General features: G+C 29.2%; 2 protein-coding genes across 2 annotated transcripts in view; one reads left to right on the top strand and one right to left on the bottom strand.

The window, feature by feature from the left end:
* Nucleotides 1-17738, bottom strand: part of LOC100211585 (cyclin-dependent kinase-like 1) — a 25024-nt gene extending 7286 nt beyond the window's left edge. The window contains exons 1-5 of the mRNA XM_065799087.1: nucleotides 17422-17738; nucleotides 9157-9278; nucleotides 5755-5827; nucleotides 5531-5621; nucleotides 5237-5437 (exon numbers count right to left, since the gene is read on the bottom strand). Coding sequence (XP_065655159.1) covers nucleotides 5237-5437; nucleotides 5531-5621; nucleotides 5755-5827; nucleotides 9157-9278; nucleotides 17422-17628 — 694 coding nt within the window. The 5' untranslated portion in view covers nucleotides 17629-17738. The remainder of the gene's footprint in view (nucleotides 1-5236; nucleotides 5438-5530; nucleotides 5622-5754; nucleotides 5828-9156; nucleotides 9279-17421) is intronic.
* On the top strand, nucleotides 12784-14770 carry LOC136081618 (uncharacterized). The gene is made up of 2 exons (XM_065799086.1): nucleotides 12784-13019; nucleotides 13359-14770. Exon 2 carries the CDS (start codon nucleotides 13371-13373, stop codon nucleotides 14727-14729), a length of 1359 nt encoding a protein of 452 aa, XP_065655158.1. The 5' UTR covers nucleotides 12784-13019; nucleotides 13359-13370; the 3' UTR covers nucleotides 14730-14770.
* Nucleotides 17739-19290: the final 1552 nt, after the last annotated feature.

Below are 19290 nucleotides of genomic sequence, written 5' to 3'. Positions count from 1 at the left end.
TGGACTTTAAGAGATTGCACTTTGCATAAAATATGCATTAGAGGTACCCAACAAAGATCATCTCTGCATGGCCACGTAAACTTGTTACATAAAGACTTTTTCATGAATTTCATATTAAGATCTTGATGCTCTTCTGAAATACTAAGAATATTTCCTAAATACCATTGAGCATCATAAACGCAGGCCACATATTCTCCTGGTGAGTAACTGGAAATTTTATTAATATAAATTCTGCAAGTAGAAAAATCCACATTAGTGCAAATAATATCAAATGAGACTCTTCTTATTTTTATTGAGGTAAGTGACATTGGGATAAAACTGTGGTGGTTTCGTGTCCCAGGTATTGTCGAACAAGAACGATATCTCTCTTCCAAATTGAAGTTTGTAATATGTGTTTCTATTGAAACTTTGTCAACAAAAAAAAAAGATATTCCTTTGACGTGTTGAACACACCAGCTGTACATTTTGCTTGGTGTGTCAATAGGATCGTTTAGTGATTGTAGACTGGCTCGTGCAACAAGACGTTTCACTGTTCCACCAACACCATCACAAGGGCTTTTACCATGCGATGTTGCAAAAAAGTGCCACTCTGCAGTCATGTCAAAATCGTGTTTATGGTAGCATAAGTTGATAAGATTTTTGTAATTTTTATATTGTGATGCAGCTCCATCACTAAAATAGATAATGTGTTCAAATGTTTGTAATTGTTTAAATTTATCAATAACATTACAGATAAAGCAATGAACAGCATCTGTTCCATGTTTCAGATGATCTGATATAACACAATAACTTTGACTATCAAGTTTTCCATCTTTTATAAAATACGCAACAAAGGGGTGCACAGTTGCTTGGCTGTTATTCCAGTGAAAACCTTGCACTACATCCTGTATTAGAAAACTATAGTTTTCTGCAAAGTCAAGAAGAACCAAAGCTTGATTTTCTTTTAAATTAGTTTTCAAATGTTGGTAGTAGGTGGCTTGACTTTTTGATATAAAATGATGCACTCGTAAACTATCTAACTGTTCATAAACCATTTCAATAAATTCATCTAAAGGTAGAGTTGCTGGTACTAAAGTACATTGGTAATTTGATTTTTGCCATTGATAAAAGTTAACTTCACTAATTTCTTTTTCTGTAAACAAAGTGTCAATGTAGTCTAACAAAACCTTTTTAGCAGGACATTTATCGCAGCTATGCAGCATACAATCTCTATTTTCAATGCTACAAACCATTAATTTTAATAAGATTTTGTAATCAGAAATTCCAGGAATTTTCTGTACAAGGAGCTTTACATTTTGATGGTACCGACAAACACAAACTGCATGCAGACCAGAAGCACCACCCACAGGAATGCACCACTTGGGCCTTAGCTCACAAAATTTTGAAAATCCAACTTTAAGATAATTATATTTCTTTTTAAACTCAATATGTAGCTCTTTCATATTGACTAGTAGAAGGCGCTTTTGGATATGTTGCTTTTTACTATCTACTTTAACTGAAACAAACTCTTTTTTTCCTGGACAAACCCTTGAATATTCATCGCATTCGTAGAAATGAACAACCTCTGTAATTACATCTTCGCTTAGTTTTCTACCTGATTTTGGAGAAGGTTTTGATAGTATTCAACTTTTTTTACTTAATTTTCTGGCTTGTACTACAGATCTTTTTGAAGTAAAAAAAAACTTCTGAGTTTTCTCTATTGACCAACTGTCTGGAGTGAGTGTAAGAAGTGTGATTTTTTCAGAATTTGACAATGTTTTTTCAAATTTTGACTTAATTTGAGTCATAATATTGTCTAAATCTGTGTTTGTTTTTTTCAAACATTTTTTTGAGGGTGATTCAATTCCACAAAGTGCAGCTATTTCTAAACCTAGCACATTGGCAACAGCCTTTTGTGTATGAGCTCTTACGCTATCAATTTTACGCTTTCCATATGCAACTCTATCTTTTTTTGAAACAAGTTTTAGAGGTGAGCATCCAAAACTTGCAATACTTGAATTAAGATCTTCTTTTAATGTATGGTTGTCAACATAAATTTCTTTTTCTTGGAGTTCATTTTCTTTTGTATTATGTTTGCAATTCAGAACATTTCTGCAACTAGTGCAAATTTTTTGACCAGGTATTAAACCAAAATCTTTGGCATATGAAAGACTGATAACTCTAAGAGAATCTAAAAAATAACGGAAATAATTATTAAATATTTTTTTATTTATTTATTTAGTGTTATTAAGGTATTTTTATTAAATTAAGATATTAAATATTGAAACTTACTTTTCACATTTTTTGCGTGCTTGTTCAACGGTTTACAACAATACCTGCGATGTTCATTCTCATACCTCGACAAGTAAACTTTCTCGTGATAGCTACAAATAAAATCTATGGGATTTACTTTGCTTCTCAAAGAAATAAGCTCTTGGTTTAGTTTAGACAGTTCTTGGTAGCGTTTACTTTTATTAGATAGATAGCACTGTTCATTTAATGCTTTCCAATACAGCAAGTAGAAAGCTCAGGCATATCACTTATTATTAATTAGTCCTAAAATACAACAATTTATTTGGTTTTATTAGTAATTTTTAGATTGACATACTAGTAATATAGAATTAAATGAAACAATAACTAAACTTTTAAAAAGTAATAATTTTTTATGGAAAATTTACCTGACTTTTAGAGACAACCTTTTGGGGGTTATAAATAAGCGCCCATTAATTTTTTTGGTTTTTATTAATTAACAGTCTTTAATTGATGCGTATAAAAAATTTTATTAAAAAAAAAAAGTGCCATCTTAGGTAACAGATGCTTTGCATCACAGATCAATTTTACGAAAATCTCGATCTGACTCATTTTGGAGACCTATAACTTTTGAATGCAGCTCTTTGATCAACTGATTTTTTTTTAAATGTTTATCCACCACATGTAGATCAGCAGGCAATTTGATTTGTATTAACTTTGTAACTAGTTTTTAAGATTAAGGTCTTTAAAATCACAAAAAAACTTATTCTTAAAACAAAAAAATCAACTTTAGCCAGCCATTATGGAAAAAGTTAAGATGCCAGAAATAATATTTTTTTCTTTTTTCAAAGTATCCACAGCACACTTGCTATCTTATAATAATTGAAGTATAAAACTAACTTGTTCAAAAGTTATTGGCTGTTAAAAATGATGAAAAAACCCTTTTTTCTTGTAGAGTGAAATTTTATGCAAAATAGCCCACTACTTAAATAGCGTTTTCTCAAGAACCATATTAGATATTGATCTAAAATTTTCAAAACATGCTTTTAACATATATATGTACAAAATCAAAAAATTTCAATAAAATCTGAGATGGTCCATGAGGGACCTCATTAAAATTTGCACCGCTTGGCATGGAATGACCCACATACGTATATATATATATATATATATATATATATATATATATATATATATATATATATATATATATACACATAATATATATATATATATATATATATATATATTATATATATATATATATACACACTTATACTTATATACATATATATACACTTATATATATATATATATTTATATATACACATATATATCAGGTAACCAAAAAAGTTCGTGCGGTTTTTCCGTATATAATAAAAACACACAAAACGACAAAAGTAAGTACATTTATTCATCAAAATAGTCACCATTTGCATCTAAAACCTTTTCCCAACGTAAAACAAGCTTATTTATTCCACTTCTAAAAAATTCTCGGTCCTTTGAGTCTATAAAAGCTTTCAACTCCATTTCAACCGCGTCCTGGTCTCGGAACTGCTGTCCTTTTAAATGATTTCCCAGGGAAAGGAAAAAATGGAAATCAGTAGGAGAGAGGTCTGGCAAGTATGGTGGATGAGGCAAACTCTCCCAACCAAAGCTTTGGAGCTTGTCCTGAGTCACGCGAGCGGTGTGCGGTCTCGCGTTGTCGTGGAGAAGCAGAACTCCTCTCCTGTGCACCAGTGCAGGCTGCTTTACAAGCAACAGGTCGTAAACTCGTTGCAGCTGTGCTGAGTAGACCAGTCCAGTAATGGTTTGGCCTGTTGGGAGCAGCTCGTAATGCACCACACCAGCTGTAGTCCACCAAATGCAGAGCAAAACCTTCCGCTCGTGGAGATTGGGCTTGGGTGTCTTTGGGATGGGGTCATCGGGGGACAACCAATGGTAGCAACGCTTGGTATTGTTGTACACAATCCATTTTTTGTCGCATGTCAATAAACGATCAAGAAAAGGCTCAACATTGTGGCGTGATAAGAGTGATGTGCAGATCGTAAGCCGTTGCTTCTTGTTGTCGATCGACAATTTGTGCGGAACCCACCGACTCAGCTTCCACGCTTTCCCAATCGCATGCAGATGCAGGCGGATGGTTTCAACACTCACAGCAAACCTCACTACAAGTTCTTGGCAAGTTTGGCTGGAGTCAGACTCAACAGCGTCCTTCAGTTCATCCTCATCAACCAACAATGGGCGTCCAGAACGCGGCAGGTCTTCGATGGACTCATCTCCCGAAGAGAATCGCTGAAACCACTTCTGTGCTGTGCGTTCACTTACTGTACCTTCTCCAAATGCTGTGCAGATGTTTTTGGCCGCTTGTGTTGCATTCCTTCCAAGTTTACTCGTAAAGTAAGCAAAATCGAATAATCGTTGGTTGGGTTGCCATCCTTTCTTTACACAAAACCTTTCCTGTAAGCTCGTTACAAGCCTACACTATATATGCAGCAACTGCGTGTGACACACGCGTTCTATTACGCAACAAAGCTACTTGCCTTGTGCGATGTGGGTGTTGTAAAAAATGCTAAAAACAATTCAATTACCAAAAACCGCACGAACTTTTTTGGTTACCTAATATATATATATATATATATATATATATATATATATATATATATATATATATATATATATATATATATATATATATATATATATATATATATATATATATATATATATATATATATATATATATATATATATACACTTCAAATAAAGATATTGCTAAATCCCCAAATACAACAATTATTTAAGGTTTGGTGTTAAAGAGACCATAAATTTCACTCATAATTTTTTTAAAATGGAACAAATTATAAAACTGAGCATCATTTTTTAAAATTTTACTTTAAGTAAATAAGTTTGAGCATTTATATTTTCTAAAGAAAGTTTATATGGAACTCATAGAACTTTTCAGAAATATTGTAGGAAAATATATTTTAAAACACCAATAAACTACCTAAAGTTTTTTTTATAAGATATAATTGATCAACATCTGACTTGCCAGGCCATAAAGGCTGACCAGATAGAAGTTCTGCAAAAACACATCCTATAGCCCAAACATCAACAGGAGTACCATACTGAGTGTCACCAACTAGTAATTCAGGTGCACGATACCATCTAGTAGCAACATAGTCTGTATATTCATCTGATGGACCAGCTACAATTCAAAAAGTATACAAATATAAATTCTTTTGTATTACTAAAAATATAATGGAATTAAAAAAAAAATTTTAATAAATGAGTAACTTACTGAGTAAACGAGCAAATCCAAAATCGCATAACTTCACTATTTTTTCTTTGGTAATTAAGATATTCTCGGGTTTGACATCCCGATGGATACACTAAAAATTATAACATTTAATAATGTTTTTTAACAAAAAATAAAACTTCCCTTCTATGATTGCATCACTTTTAAACATTTTCAACTTTATGAAAAATTACATTAGGCTTTGATGGAAAATTAAACTTATTTACTTTGTGTTGGTGGCAGAACGCAACCGCTTTTAGAACTTGATAAATAATTCTTTTGATTATATTCTCTGCAACTCTAAATAATAAATAAATAAAATTAAAACAATTAAAAACAAAAAAATGTGTTACAAATAAAATTGAGTTATAAATGTGTTACAAATAAAATATTTGTTAATTTATTCAATGAAATTGAATAAATCAACAAATATTTCTCAATTTTATTTGTAACACTTTATTGTAAAAATTGTTGATTTATTTAATAAAATTTATTAAATATTTGTTGATTTACTTAATTTTTAACATAACTATCAAAATTAAATTAAAAAGAACATAAAAATTAAACAATTAAAATAATTAAAAATATTAAACAGAATCACAAAACAAAGATACTCTAACAGTTTCTAAAACATTCTTTAATAGTTTCTAAAATATTCAATTAATATTAAACATATGGCTCACGTTTAATATTAATTTAATATAATCATGTGCTACTTTAAAACACTTACTTTAAATCAAAAGTTCAACAGAAATTTATTTTATCCACATGATAAGTCACAAATTTTGCTTATAATATGTTTAATTTGTTTTACTTAATTATTACTATTTAACATTTTTCAAATTAATACTGTAAACTTTGCTTTAAATAAAATTAAAATAAGATTTAATTATAAATTAAATAACATACATACCAACAAGTATTGGCTATTAATTTAAGCATACAATTAACAGCTATTTTTAGACATCTTTTTTGGTTTTTTAATAATAGTTATTTCGAAGTAACTTTAAATTTTAATAATTTTATAATTTTTACTAGTTCTTCAAAATAACATCATTGATCTCTTAGATGACTTGAATCAAACTGAATATACATTTTATTAGAAATTGAACTATGATATAAATTTTTCAAAATATTTTTATGCTTAACTATCTTTTTTAAAGATTAATTAGAATTTCTGTGACATTTTAAATAGTTTTATTTGCTTTAAATGTAGTTTTTTATTGACTAAAATATTCTTACTAATTCAAAATTGCTATTTAACTTTTGTTATGCAAAAGTACAATTACATATGTCAATGTTAGGTTGTAAAACATTATAACCCTGTTAACATTCTCAACAGTACTGATGTTAGGGTTTTATATTGATGTTATGCATCAAGGTTATATATTGATTTTGTGTCAAAGTTATATATTGCTTAAAAGATCTTAACGTGGTTCAAAATATACAAATGAAACAATTTAATTTTTAACAATACAATTCCTTATATTCAAGTAAGTAAAATTCCATAGTTATTAGTAATAATTGTAATAAGGTATAGCCCTAACAACTGGTGTAAACAGTTTTGAACTGCATTAACAGTAGATGCATTGTAATGCATTGTAACAGCTCAGTTAGTTTTTTTTTTTGTTTCAACAAATAGTTTCTGCAAAGTTTTAGATTTGTCTAGTTTGTTTTTCAAAATTATTTATTGAATCAGCTTCTATTATTTCAGATGGTAAGTTGTTTTATGCATTTATTACTTGATTTTGGAAAAAGTGATCTTAAGGTATTTCTGCAAAAAAGTTTTTTCAGTTTGAATTTGTGTTGTCTTAAATATTTTCCTTCTTTTGATGTATATTGGTAATGGTCTGTAACCCAATTTATTTTTTCATGGCCTGTTGAATTTTGTAATGTTGAATTAGAACACCTTGTAGTCTACATTCTTCTATTGTTGTTAACTGCATGTTTAACCTTTCTTCCTAAGATAGATTTTTAATTGCTAGTTCAGTTGCTCTTCTTTGGATCTTTTCAATTTTATCTATGTCTTGCTGTAGGTATGGAGACTATGTATATAGGAAAAAAATGCATATAGGAAAAAAATAAATAATATTTGAAAAAAACTTTATATAACGTTCATACGCCCACATCTTGAGTATGCAGTCCAGGCATACTCAAGATGTGGGTGTATGAACATTATATAAAGTTTTTTTACTATGTTTACTAAATGTTTTAAAATTAAAACATGAAAATTTTTTACTTGTCTAAATATTTAAAAACACAGTTACTGAATCAACTTGTAAGTGCCATTTTAGATCCAAATGAACCACAATACCCAAGTCATGTTCAGCTTCTGTGTTACATAATGCATAATTGTAATTGTAATCAATAACAGTCATTATAAATGTAGTATTTTGTTTGTTTGTTTTTATGCATAATATTTATTTTTTTCCTATATGCATAACTTTGCATTTTTTATAATTAAATTTTGTGAGCCAAATAGATGACCATGGCATTATATTATTTATGTAGTTATATAAAAAACATAAGTAAGCAACATTGATAAAATTCACCACTATAATTACAATTATAAAACATAATGTACAGCTAACAAAAATAACAAATTTTTTTACCTGTATATTTTACTTAATATTGGACTTTATCATTATTGAAATTTATAACTTATGTAATTTTTAGTTTGAGCGCATTAGTTTGGAAGCCCATACCAGCAACTCAGAATTAGGGTCGGCATTCAACAATGCCAACCGAAAAATGTTTAAGGTTGGCAAAAAATTGCCGACCTTGTTTCTATGTTTTATGGTAAACCCTTTGTGTCAAATTTTTTCCGAACTCTAACAGTTTGACCTCATTTTTCATAATTCCGAGTGTTGCCATACCAGTCAAACAGTATGGGATCATATCAGGGTATGGTACTGATATTGATGTTATGTGTCAAGGTTATACATAGATGCTATGGGTTAGTTATTGCAAACAAGTTTTTTAAGTAATATTAGATATTTAAGTTTTTTTTCATTATTCAAACATAAAAACCAATTTATTAGTTTAACATTTCATTAATTTAACATGTTATTTTATTTAGCTTTTATTATTTTATTTTTAAATGTAGCTTATTGTCAACTTAAGAAGATATGTAAAAAGATCGTATAAATAAAAAATAAAAAAAAGCATAGCCTAATTTTCAGTGGAAGATTTTAAATATATTTTTAAAAGATAAACCAAAGTAAACATTGATTTAAAATTTTAAAGAGTTTTCAAACATAAGGACCCCAGATGTCAATTTCCTGGATCCAAGAAAACAAGATTCAATTAGACTTGCTAAACTGAAAAGAACTTGGAGAACACTTTTTTAAGACTCTGACAGAAATGCTTTCCTGATCATAAACTGTTAAAGAGTTTAAGAAAAAACTTTAGCAATAGTTGAAGTGGTTAGTAAACAATGGATTAGCCTATTCGTCTGAGATGCAGGAAAAGTGGATTGATATAATTTAAAGAAAAATTATTTTGTAAATAATTCTATATTTATAGTGTCAATAAACTACATAATTTAAATTAAAACCAAATCAACATTATCTATATAAAAGTTATTTTAAAGTATATTGGAAACACCAAATAACAAAAATTTAACAAACCCATTTGGATGCGCTTCAAGTTCATTGAGAACAGTAAAATCACAAAATTCAAAAACAAGATGAAGCTTCCTTTTTCGTCTGAACACTTCTAACAAATTTACTAAGTTTGGATGTTTCAGTTGCTAAAATAAAACAGTTAAAAAAATTATACATTTCCAAGTTATTGATCACTTGAATAAATAACTTTTCACAAATTTTTAACAATCACTTTTTAACTTTATAAACCCTATACAAAATTTGCTTAGAAATGAGTTGCTGCTTGTTTTTACAAGTATTTTGTTGACTACACAAAAGTCATTAAAATATCAAGCACATATTATGTGTTTAATATTATATTCCCTTTTTGAGGGAAAATAATATGAAGTACCTAAGTCCCTCTTTAAGGGAAATATGTTGTCCGGTTCCACCCTTGTTATTCTATCAAATATCAGCAATGAACTAAGAAAAATTTTTTTCATAAACCAATGGCAAAATGCACAGAACATTATACATTGGTTTTAATTTTTATTTGATGTTAGGATGAAAGTCTTTGATGACAAATAAGTTGAAATGTTTATCTTGTTTTAACTGTCACAGTCTTACAACAAAGATAAGTTTGGGTTGTATGGTCAATGTTCAAGTGCAGTGTTCAAGAATCAGAGTTTTAAGAACAATCTTCTTAAATCTATCATCTATAATTTTAAAATAGTTGATTATCTGGACTTAATGTTATACTTTAATAAAAAAATTTTCCAACCTTACTGCAAGCTGGATAATTTGTATACATGCTGACTTCAACCACCCTCCTAGCATATTAAAAAATCTCATATTAAATCTCAAACTAGGATTGTCAACTCATTCTTAAAATGAAAGTATTTAAAAAAAATCTATTAATTGTTATAAAGATGCATTAATTAAATCAGGTCTTCTTTGCAAATTTGCATACTGTTTAAATAAAAAATGTATCCAATCTAAAATCACAAACAGAATAAAATCTAGTACAACCAAACTTTTTAGTACTTATGTTGAAGCAAAAATATGCAGTCATTTTTTGTCCATAGTTTATCATAATACACATAATATTTAAAACAAATATAATTTAATACCAATAAAACTATCATTTCTGACCAAAATCTTATATTGCGAGCTATTTAGCAAAGCTGCATTATTGTAGCTATCCCTAAATGCTTTAAATTTTTGCTTATATAATGCTGCTTTAGAATTAGTGTAGTTTGCAGCTTTTCACTGTTAACCATTTTCTTGCCCTTTAACTATCTTTTTTATTTCCTAGTAACTCCCAACCTAAATAGTAGCCATCTACCTTGTTGAAAGTAAATTTGCTTTTTAAAAAGTTGTTTAGAAAAAAAATTGGGGTTTCTCATTTCTTTTTATGTTTATTTCATTAAAAAAAAAAATTGCATCTGATATTCTTATTTAATTTACTATTGGGAATTTAAAGACAATTACCAAATAAAAATTCAAATAAAAATATAAAAAAATCAAATAATTCCGAGCTAACAGTTAATCACCTCTTTTTAGTGAGCTTTAGCTTTAGTGCACACTGGCATGAAAATACTTTTTAATTTGTTTTAACAACAACAAAAACAATAAGCATATTTTTTACTGTTTTGCTTTATAACTGTTAAAACAATTCATAAAAAATTGTATAAAAAATATAGTTTATAAAGTACTAGAGGAAAATAAAATCAAGCTAATGTAAAATAAATTTTGATAAATTTGATTTGATGTAACCTCTATTTATTACATACAAAGAGATTCCTTAGGTTAAAAATACAATAAAAACTTGTATAGCTGACAATTCCATAGCTCAGCTGAAGTAGGGAAACAATCTTATGTGTCATTGTAATATAATTGTCTTTACATCACATTTAAAAATAACACTGCAGAAGACTCATTGGGATCATTATCTTGTTTTTGACACTGGGATCATTATCTTGTTGTTATAGTGCAACGGATCAGCATAACAATTGTGCAAGAATGGATAAAAGCATGAAACTTTTTTTTCATGTTGAAAATAAGTATATAATGCATTTAAGATATGGTAGCACATTCAGTTTAACCAGAGATGTTTAATAGACAAGCTGGAGTCCTATGCGCAAAAGACAAGTTTAAGATGTTTAAAATATGTATCAAAACATTTTATTATGTGTTTTAAATGTTTTATACACATCTTGTGCTCACTATGAAGGAGACTCCTTAAACAGTGTCAGAACAAAGGACCTGAATATTAAAGTACATAAGTTTTTATTTAATTTACAAATATAAAATTTGCTAGATATTTAAACTTGCCACTTAAATTTACTTGCCGCCCTTGTGACATAAATGAATCTTACTCTGCCCCTTAAATATGATTGTTGCTTCTTTAAATCTACTCTAAATTAGCATATTGCAAAGAAAGTTCTTTTAACTAACATTTTATTTGACGGAAATTGGTGAGCCAAGCAAGTTGCTTGTCTAAAAGCTATTGAGCCATCGATTTTAATGTTGTTTTTTTTACTTATTGCTGACAACATTTTAAAGCCTTAAATATCATGTTTAATGTAATTTTAAAACATTAAATTTATTTAAAATTCACACATAAAAATTTAGTTAATGATAAAAATTACATATTTTCAAATGTCCAAATGCGATGACCTTTTTTTTTATTTTTGCCAGCCAACAACACCTAATTTCCCAATACCGTAAAAACATTGTATATATATTTTTACCTGACTAACACCCTGATAAGCTATTTCATCTTGGTTTGATCAAGCTATGTGTCTTCTGAAACTGTGAAAACAATTGTTTACTGTTTTGTTTTTTTGTTAATTCACCTCCTTAAGGCCATGAAGGCCACTACAGACAAAGAGACTACTTAATTGTAGTTATAACCCTCTCTCAACTCTATATATCCGAAACACGAACCTTGACAAACAAGGCTGCTGCGCGGAGAAACAAGTTGAGTGCAGTACTACTAGGGACGTGGTGGGGAAAATAAAACTTCTCCTGGAATCATACTCAGGTATTACCCCAGATTAACAAAAAAAAAATGAACAACCAGCTATTTTGTTCAACAGCGGTCCATTCATAGGTAGTGGGAATATGAACTCAATAGAGAACATTTGTGGCTTGAAACTGTTAGACAGGTTCATGATGACAACGAACCAAATGACAATATGCAATCAGTGGAATGGCTAGATTGAGGTTGCAACTGGAATTGCAACATTAGGCACGGCTGAAGCTTTTATACGCATCCCATGTAAAGTATTGTCGATATGTACATAAAGTTTCTAAATTTGCACATCATATATTACACTATCAGAAATACAATTTGTATTGAAGATTGGTGGAGGATGTGTTCAACCTTTGTCTTTAACTAGCAGGGACATAAAGCAAATGATTCATTTACAGTTTGCTTATTGGAGTTCAATAAAGGACATCTAGCTCATCCTTTGCAGTAAGTAAAATTATTTGCTTAATAAAAAAATTATATATACATATATATATATATATACATATATATATGTATATATATATATATGTATATATATACATATATATATATATACATATATATGAGCCTATGAGAGTTAAAGTGGACCAAGTCCAATTTTTTTTAAATGACCGTTATGTATGTAAAACTGCTAAAAATTTGCTATATTTTTAGAGCAAAAATGGACCTAGTCCATAACACATTTATTTCTTATTCAACAGAGGGCAGCACATTTTTACTCTAACAATAAGTCACCAGGTATAGAGAGTAATAGTGGACCAAGTCCATTGATAGTGCTTTAATGTAAGAAATCAAGATTCAAGACCACATAAACTACAAATTTTCTTAGAATTATTATTATTATATTAGAACAAGAATAACATTTGTACAGGTAAGATGCTTTAAATGAATATCTGATTATGGTTTTATATTAATATAGTGAAGTATACAGCACTTTCACACTTTATAAAGTGACAAAACTGAAATAGTTTGGTGAGCAATAATATAAGATTTATTCAATTGCTCTCAGCAGGAATATAAATATTGATTTGTTAGACAGTAGATATAATGGTCTGTCACTACCAAAGTTACAGCCTCTTTAGAAAGGTCTATTTTGTGGCTTTAATAACATCTAGCTAGGGGAGCACTTGCATGCATGTTGTGTACATGTACATTATTCTTTCTAATAATATTCTGAATGTATGTAATATTTAAAAAATATTTATTGTAGAATAGTGTAAACATGCATTCACGAGCCGCACACATGGTGTCACTGGCATTGATAAAGTGCAAGAAGGTTCAGAGATCTCTAGCTACAGATACAACAATTGCAGATCCTAACTTAGCAGCAGATATACAGACAGAACGTTCTACATTAGCAGCTGAATCTCCGATTGTAGCCGATAATTCACCGATTGTAGCAGTTGAATCTCCGATTGTAACAACTGAATCTCCGATTGTAACAACTGAATCTCCGATTGTAACAACTGAATCTCCGATTGTAACCGATCAACGCCCTCGAAAACGAAAACGTTGTGTAACGAACTGGAAGAAAAATGTGATTAAGCGCTTACGAAATACAGGTAGCGAATATGTAAAGCATGGCGGAACGTTACAAAAAGCTAAGAAATTAAACGAACATTATTTAATAAATCACAGTTGCAAAAACAAATGTGCTGAAAATTTGACTTTAGAGCAGACTAAAACTCTGTTTGAAAATTTCTGGAAATTGGGAGATTTTGATGCACAAAATCTGTTTCTTGCTGGCTGCGTGAAACAATCAACAGTAGAACGTAGACGACCAAGAGTAAGAAAAAAAAAAATTACAAAAAATGAAAAAAAATATGCAAAGGATTTTGCACGAGTAAACTCTGTGTTTGCAGATAATAAGCCCGTTACTGTTTGCAAACCATACTTCTTGGCGATACTTGACATTAGCAGCGGTCGACTAAATCGTGCGTTAGTCAACCAACGGGAGAATGGTGGTGTGTCAGGCAAAGATGGACGAGGAAAATATGGTCACAAGACACAACGCATTCATGAGGAACACATCACTCGCATTAAAGATCATATTCGCATGTTTCCCACATACGAAAGTCACTATACTAGAAGTCACAGTGCATCTCGCCGCTTTCTACCTGCTCATTTGACGGTATCCACTATGTACGACATGTATAGAGAAAAATGCATACAGGATTCAGTCGAACCCCAAAAAGAGTGGAAATTTCGGGACATTTTTAATCATGAATTTAACTTGACGTTCCATCAGCCACTAAAAGATACGTGCAAGAAATGTGACATTTTTAAAACAGACATTGAAATAGAAAAAACTGAACACAAAAAATCTCAACTAAAAGCAGCGCATGAGATTCATTTGCGCAAAGCAGAGAAGGCGCATCAATCCTTAAAACTAGAAAAGGAAAATGAAGACAATAAACATGCATCTTTTTGTTTTGACCTGCAAAAGGTCATGTCATTGCCTTGCCTTACAACCAATGAAGTTTATTATTGCCGGCAATTATCAGTGTATAATCTAGGCATTCATGACCTTAAAAATGACAATGCAGTGATGAATGTATGGCATGAGGGAACAGCCTCATGAGGTGCAGGTGAGATCAGTTCATGCTTATTGGCATATTGTCAAAATCTGGCAAATAGGGATATTACGTTATTACAGCATTCAGCGACTCGTGCGGCGGCCAAAATCGAAATATAAAAATTGCACTGTTATGGATGCATTTGACGCAGACGACGAGTATTGAACTGGTGAATCATAAGTTTATGGTCTCTGGGCATTCTTATTTGCCTAACAATGCAGATTTTGGAATAATTGAGAGAGCAAAACCAAAATCCACAGAGATCTTCGTGCCAGAACAGTTGTACAAATTGATCGAGAACTGCTCTATGAAGAAGCGCTTCAGTGTTGCAAGATTAAGCACTGATAATTTCAAGAGTGTGGAGCCCTTATTGAAATTAATTACAAATCGGAAAGTAGATGAGAGTGATTAGAAGGTCAACTGGCTGGATATGCAATGGCTGCAACTTAGAAAGAACGAGCCATACAAACTGTTCTTTAAATACTCTTTAGATGATGACGCATCATTCAGTTTCATTTCGCTAGCGAAACGCGGACGTCAAACGAATCTTAGTGAAGTGAGTTTGGCTCCACTGTACTGTGGAGCAACAAAACTGAGCAAAGAAAAATACTCAGATCTAATGAAACTGTTAAAGTATATTCCTCCCATCTATCATGACTTCTATCAAAAGTTGGAACACAGCGGTCACAACAAGGATGTACTAGAAGATGAACTGCTCGATGACAGCGGCGATGATGATCAGTAAATTCGTGTGGTTTTTATTGTACTGTTTGTAATAATGAGGACTATTTTTGCCGATAATTAGTAAATAGTAATTGTGTTTTTTTACAACATAGTATGAATTTGTACTACTTGTCTTAATTTGAATTGCTATTGCAAACGAATAATATGAAATTTGTTCATGATTTTACACTAAAATGATTTAGCGATTTGTTGATTATGTTTAGAGAAAAAATGGACCAAGTCCATAACTATTATTATATTATTAATAATTATTCAAAAATTTATTTGTGCATTTCACATATCTTGTTGTCTAAGAAAAAAGAGTTAAAATGATACTAGACATCAATAATATTACATATGGCTGATTTATAATATATGCAAACACTAAGAACGCTTATTTCTAACAATATAGAAATATGGACTTGGTCCACTTTTACTCTTATGGGCTCATATATATATATATATATATATATATAAAATAATAATATAAAATAATAAAATAATGAGTAAATTAATTATAAGTATTTAATAATAATAACTAAATGATTGATAAGGATGGTGTCACTCAAACAGAATTCTGATCAAAGGAGTGACACCAATTTTTAAATATAATATGATTATTAAGATTATATCCCATGATATCTATAATTAGATAGTTTGACAAAAAAAGTACCATGGTTTTTTTACTTGATCAAACTCATTATGGCAAATGTTTATCTGTTTACGTTCAAGACATGATGTGTTTTTTGCAGAATAGTCCATCAACTTTAGCTGCATTTATGGCGAACAAGTTTACAGTAGAAAAAATGTACAGTATAAAGTACGAATATTTTCAGCAATGACAATTGATTATTAGGCATGTTGTAAACTGTACTGCATTGAGTATTATATCAATTCATGACTAGGCCAAATTCAGTTCAAATATTTTTTTCAAGATCATTTTGTTAACAGGACTATGAGTGTGTATGCCTTCCTAAAATGTAACAACTTGTCCCCTTATCTTGTAATCTTATCTAACAATAGCAAATGTTTGAAATCAAAGCAACAAACTAGCGGTAAATATTTTTTGAAAACTTTAGAAACATGTTTTGAGCATGAAAATCAGTCATAACCCATGTTTTGGAGCTACATCTGATTTGAAATGTTCTGCCCTCAAGCTCTTGGGCCTGTGAAAATCTTAAACAGTGTTCTAATGAAGAAGCTGATCCTCACCTCATTTTAAAGCATATCATGCTGCAAATGCTGGTTTCAAGATGATTGAAATACACACAGTAGATACAGATGTTTTTTTCATAGCAATATGAAAAAAGCATAAAAGTAAGTGGTACCACTAGACCACTACTGCATAATGCGTTAGTGGTATAGTTATAGAGCGTTTGCTTCTTAAATGAGAAGTTCCAAGTTCAATCTCCACCATGTCACCATGGTATCTCTGGTATAGTGCTGTGCTCAACTTGTTTCTCTGCACAGCATCCTTAATCTTCAAGGTTCATTTTTGGAGGTAGAGAATTTACAGAGGGTTGTAACCACAACACAGTAGCCTCCTCGTCTGTAGTAGCCCTTGTAGTTGTCTTTTACCCTTGTATACGACCTTGGGAAGGTTAATAATATTAAAAAAAATAATCAATATATACTTGATATGATTTACCTTTCTTGAGATTAAAGTGAAGATCAGTTAAACTGAAATTTAATATAGCGTAACTGCCATCTTGGATTTCAGCAAGTTTTGGTTATGCAACCATATCTCAAAATGATCAGCATAACTTTTTGACTAGTTGGTAAAACTTTTATGTTTTTATTCACTGTGCATAATTTCAGTCATTTTGAATATTAATCTGCTGCATTATTAGTCAATATTTATGAATTAAGAACTTGAAAATTCATAATTATTGACATTAACTCATAAATATTAACACTAAGCAATTTTACAATTTATAAAAAATAATAACTTTAGTTAATAATTAATAATTTTACCTTGAGCATTCTAATTTCTCTCATTGCAATTTTTCTAATTATTGGATCATCTTCACTTTCAACAAATTTTTTTATAGCAACAACAGTTCCATTTTCACGATTTTTGCATTTAAATACAACCCCATATGATCCTTCACCAATTTTACTAATCTTTTCATATTTTTCCATTATATTATGCCTCTGTGAGTTTCTGTTGGATTCATGCATTTGGTTAAAGGATCAAATCTACTATTTATTTAATATTATCCATAATAATATAATATGTTCAGTATAGTGATAAACAAATTTTATGCAAAAGAAATCTTTTTAAATACTTATCTGAAATCAAAAAGTAATTAAAGTGTAAAATGCATCAAAAAGTAATTTCAATTAGTAAAATCCATAAAAACACTTTATAAGATTTTAATGAGGGGATAGGCTAATTTTGCAAAAAAGAGTCTTTTTGCTAGTTCTGTGTTTGATAATAAAAGACGCATAAATATATATATATATATATATATATATATATATATATATATATATATATATATATATATATATATATATATATATATATATATATATATATGTAAATTATGTTAGTGTATTTTACAAATAGAGTGCTCAATGTTCTTAAAGAACAGAGCAATAAACTCTTCCTGATGATCCAGCAATGGTGAAACCATTGCTGGATCATCAGGAAGATAGATTCAAGTAGAAGAAAAAGTTAGATAAGTATTTCTTACTAATTTATATATATATATATATATATATATATATATATATATATATATATATATATATATATATATATATATATATATATATATATATATACATATATATATGTATATATATATATATATATATATATATATATATATATATATATATATATATATATATATATGCATACACACATTTAAACACATACATATATACATATATTAAAAACAAAAGAAAAGAAACTCTTATATTTTATAATAATAAAACAATATACACTATAATAATTATAATAATAACAATAATAAATAATAACAAAAAATTATGAAAAAATATGAATAATAAAATATTAAATAATAAAAGATTATTATTTTTAGTAGCAATAGTAAAAATAGTAAGATTGTAGTGAAAAAAATATTTTAAAAATTGTAAGGTAGTAGTAGTAAAAGCAGTATTAAAGCGTAAAGGCAAGTAATAGTGAATTCTTTTTCTCAGTTTGTTGTTAAATGAAAACATTACACTATTCAAACAAAATAAATGATAAAAATAGAGCTTTTGACATTATTTCTTAACTTAATTTATTTATAGATAAATTGATAGTTTAACGTCATTGCATTAGCAAGACACAAACTGTTACAATTCTAAAAATAAAAATACCTTACACAGTGTATTATTGCTAATACATCGTATTCAAAAAATTTAAAAATAAATCATAGTCATTTTTAACTAGATTTAGAAGTGGTATAAGAGAGCTACGTTTTCTGTACAATATATCTTAAGATTAAAGCTCGTCACATTCTTGGTAGCAGTAATTTCAATTTGTTTTCCAAACTTTTATTTGACATACACGTTAAAGGTTTTCAAGCCCTACATCTCACATCTACACCATTATAATTTTGATTTTGCATACCAATACTCAGCTAAAATTATTTTTTATTATTTTCTTATATTATGCCCTCAAACATCTTGAACGATTCGATATCCTATATCGATTAGTACATTTTTAACCATTTCTATGGAAACCATATTGAGAATTTTAAATATTTTCTTTTTCTTTTTGCGCGAACGTTCGTGAATCGAGAATAAGTGACGGCCATTCATTTTAAGTACCGCTAAGATATGAATTATTCAATAAATTAAATTAAAATTGTTATAAATTAGTTTTTT

The sequence above is a fragment of the Hydra vulgaris genome, chromosome 06, assembly GCF_038396675.1.
Source record: "Hydra vulgaris chromosome 06, alternate assembly HydraT2T_AEP".
Classification (NCBI taxonomy): domain Eukaryota; kingdom Metazoa; phylum Cnidaria; class Hydrozoa; order Anthoathecata; family Hydridae; genus Hydra; species Hydra vulgaris.
The sequence above is the reverse complement of the archived record's forward strand: the minus strand, read 5'-3'. Positions and strand labels throughout refer to the sequence as shown.

Coding starts and splice junctions, on each gene's coding strand:
- LOC136081618 (XM_065799086.1), top strand. CDS start 13,371: ATGCATTCACGAGCCGCACACATGGTGTCACTGGCATTGATAAAGTGC.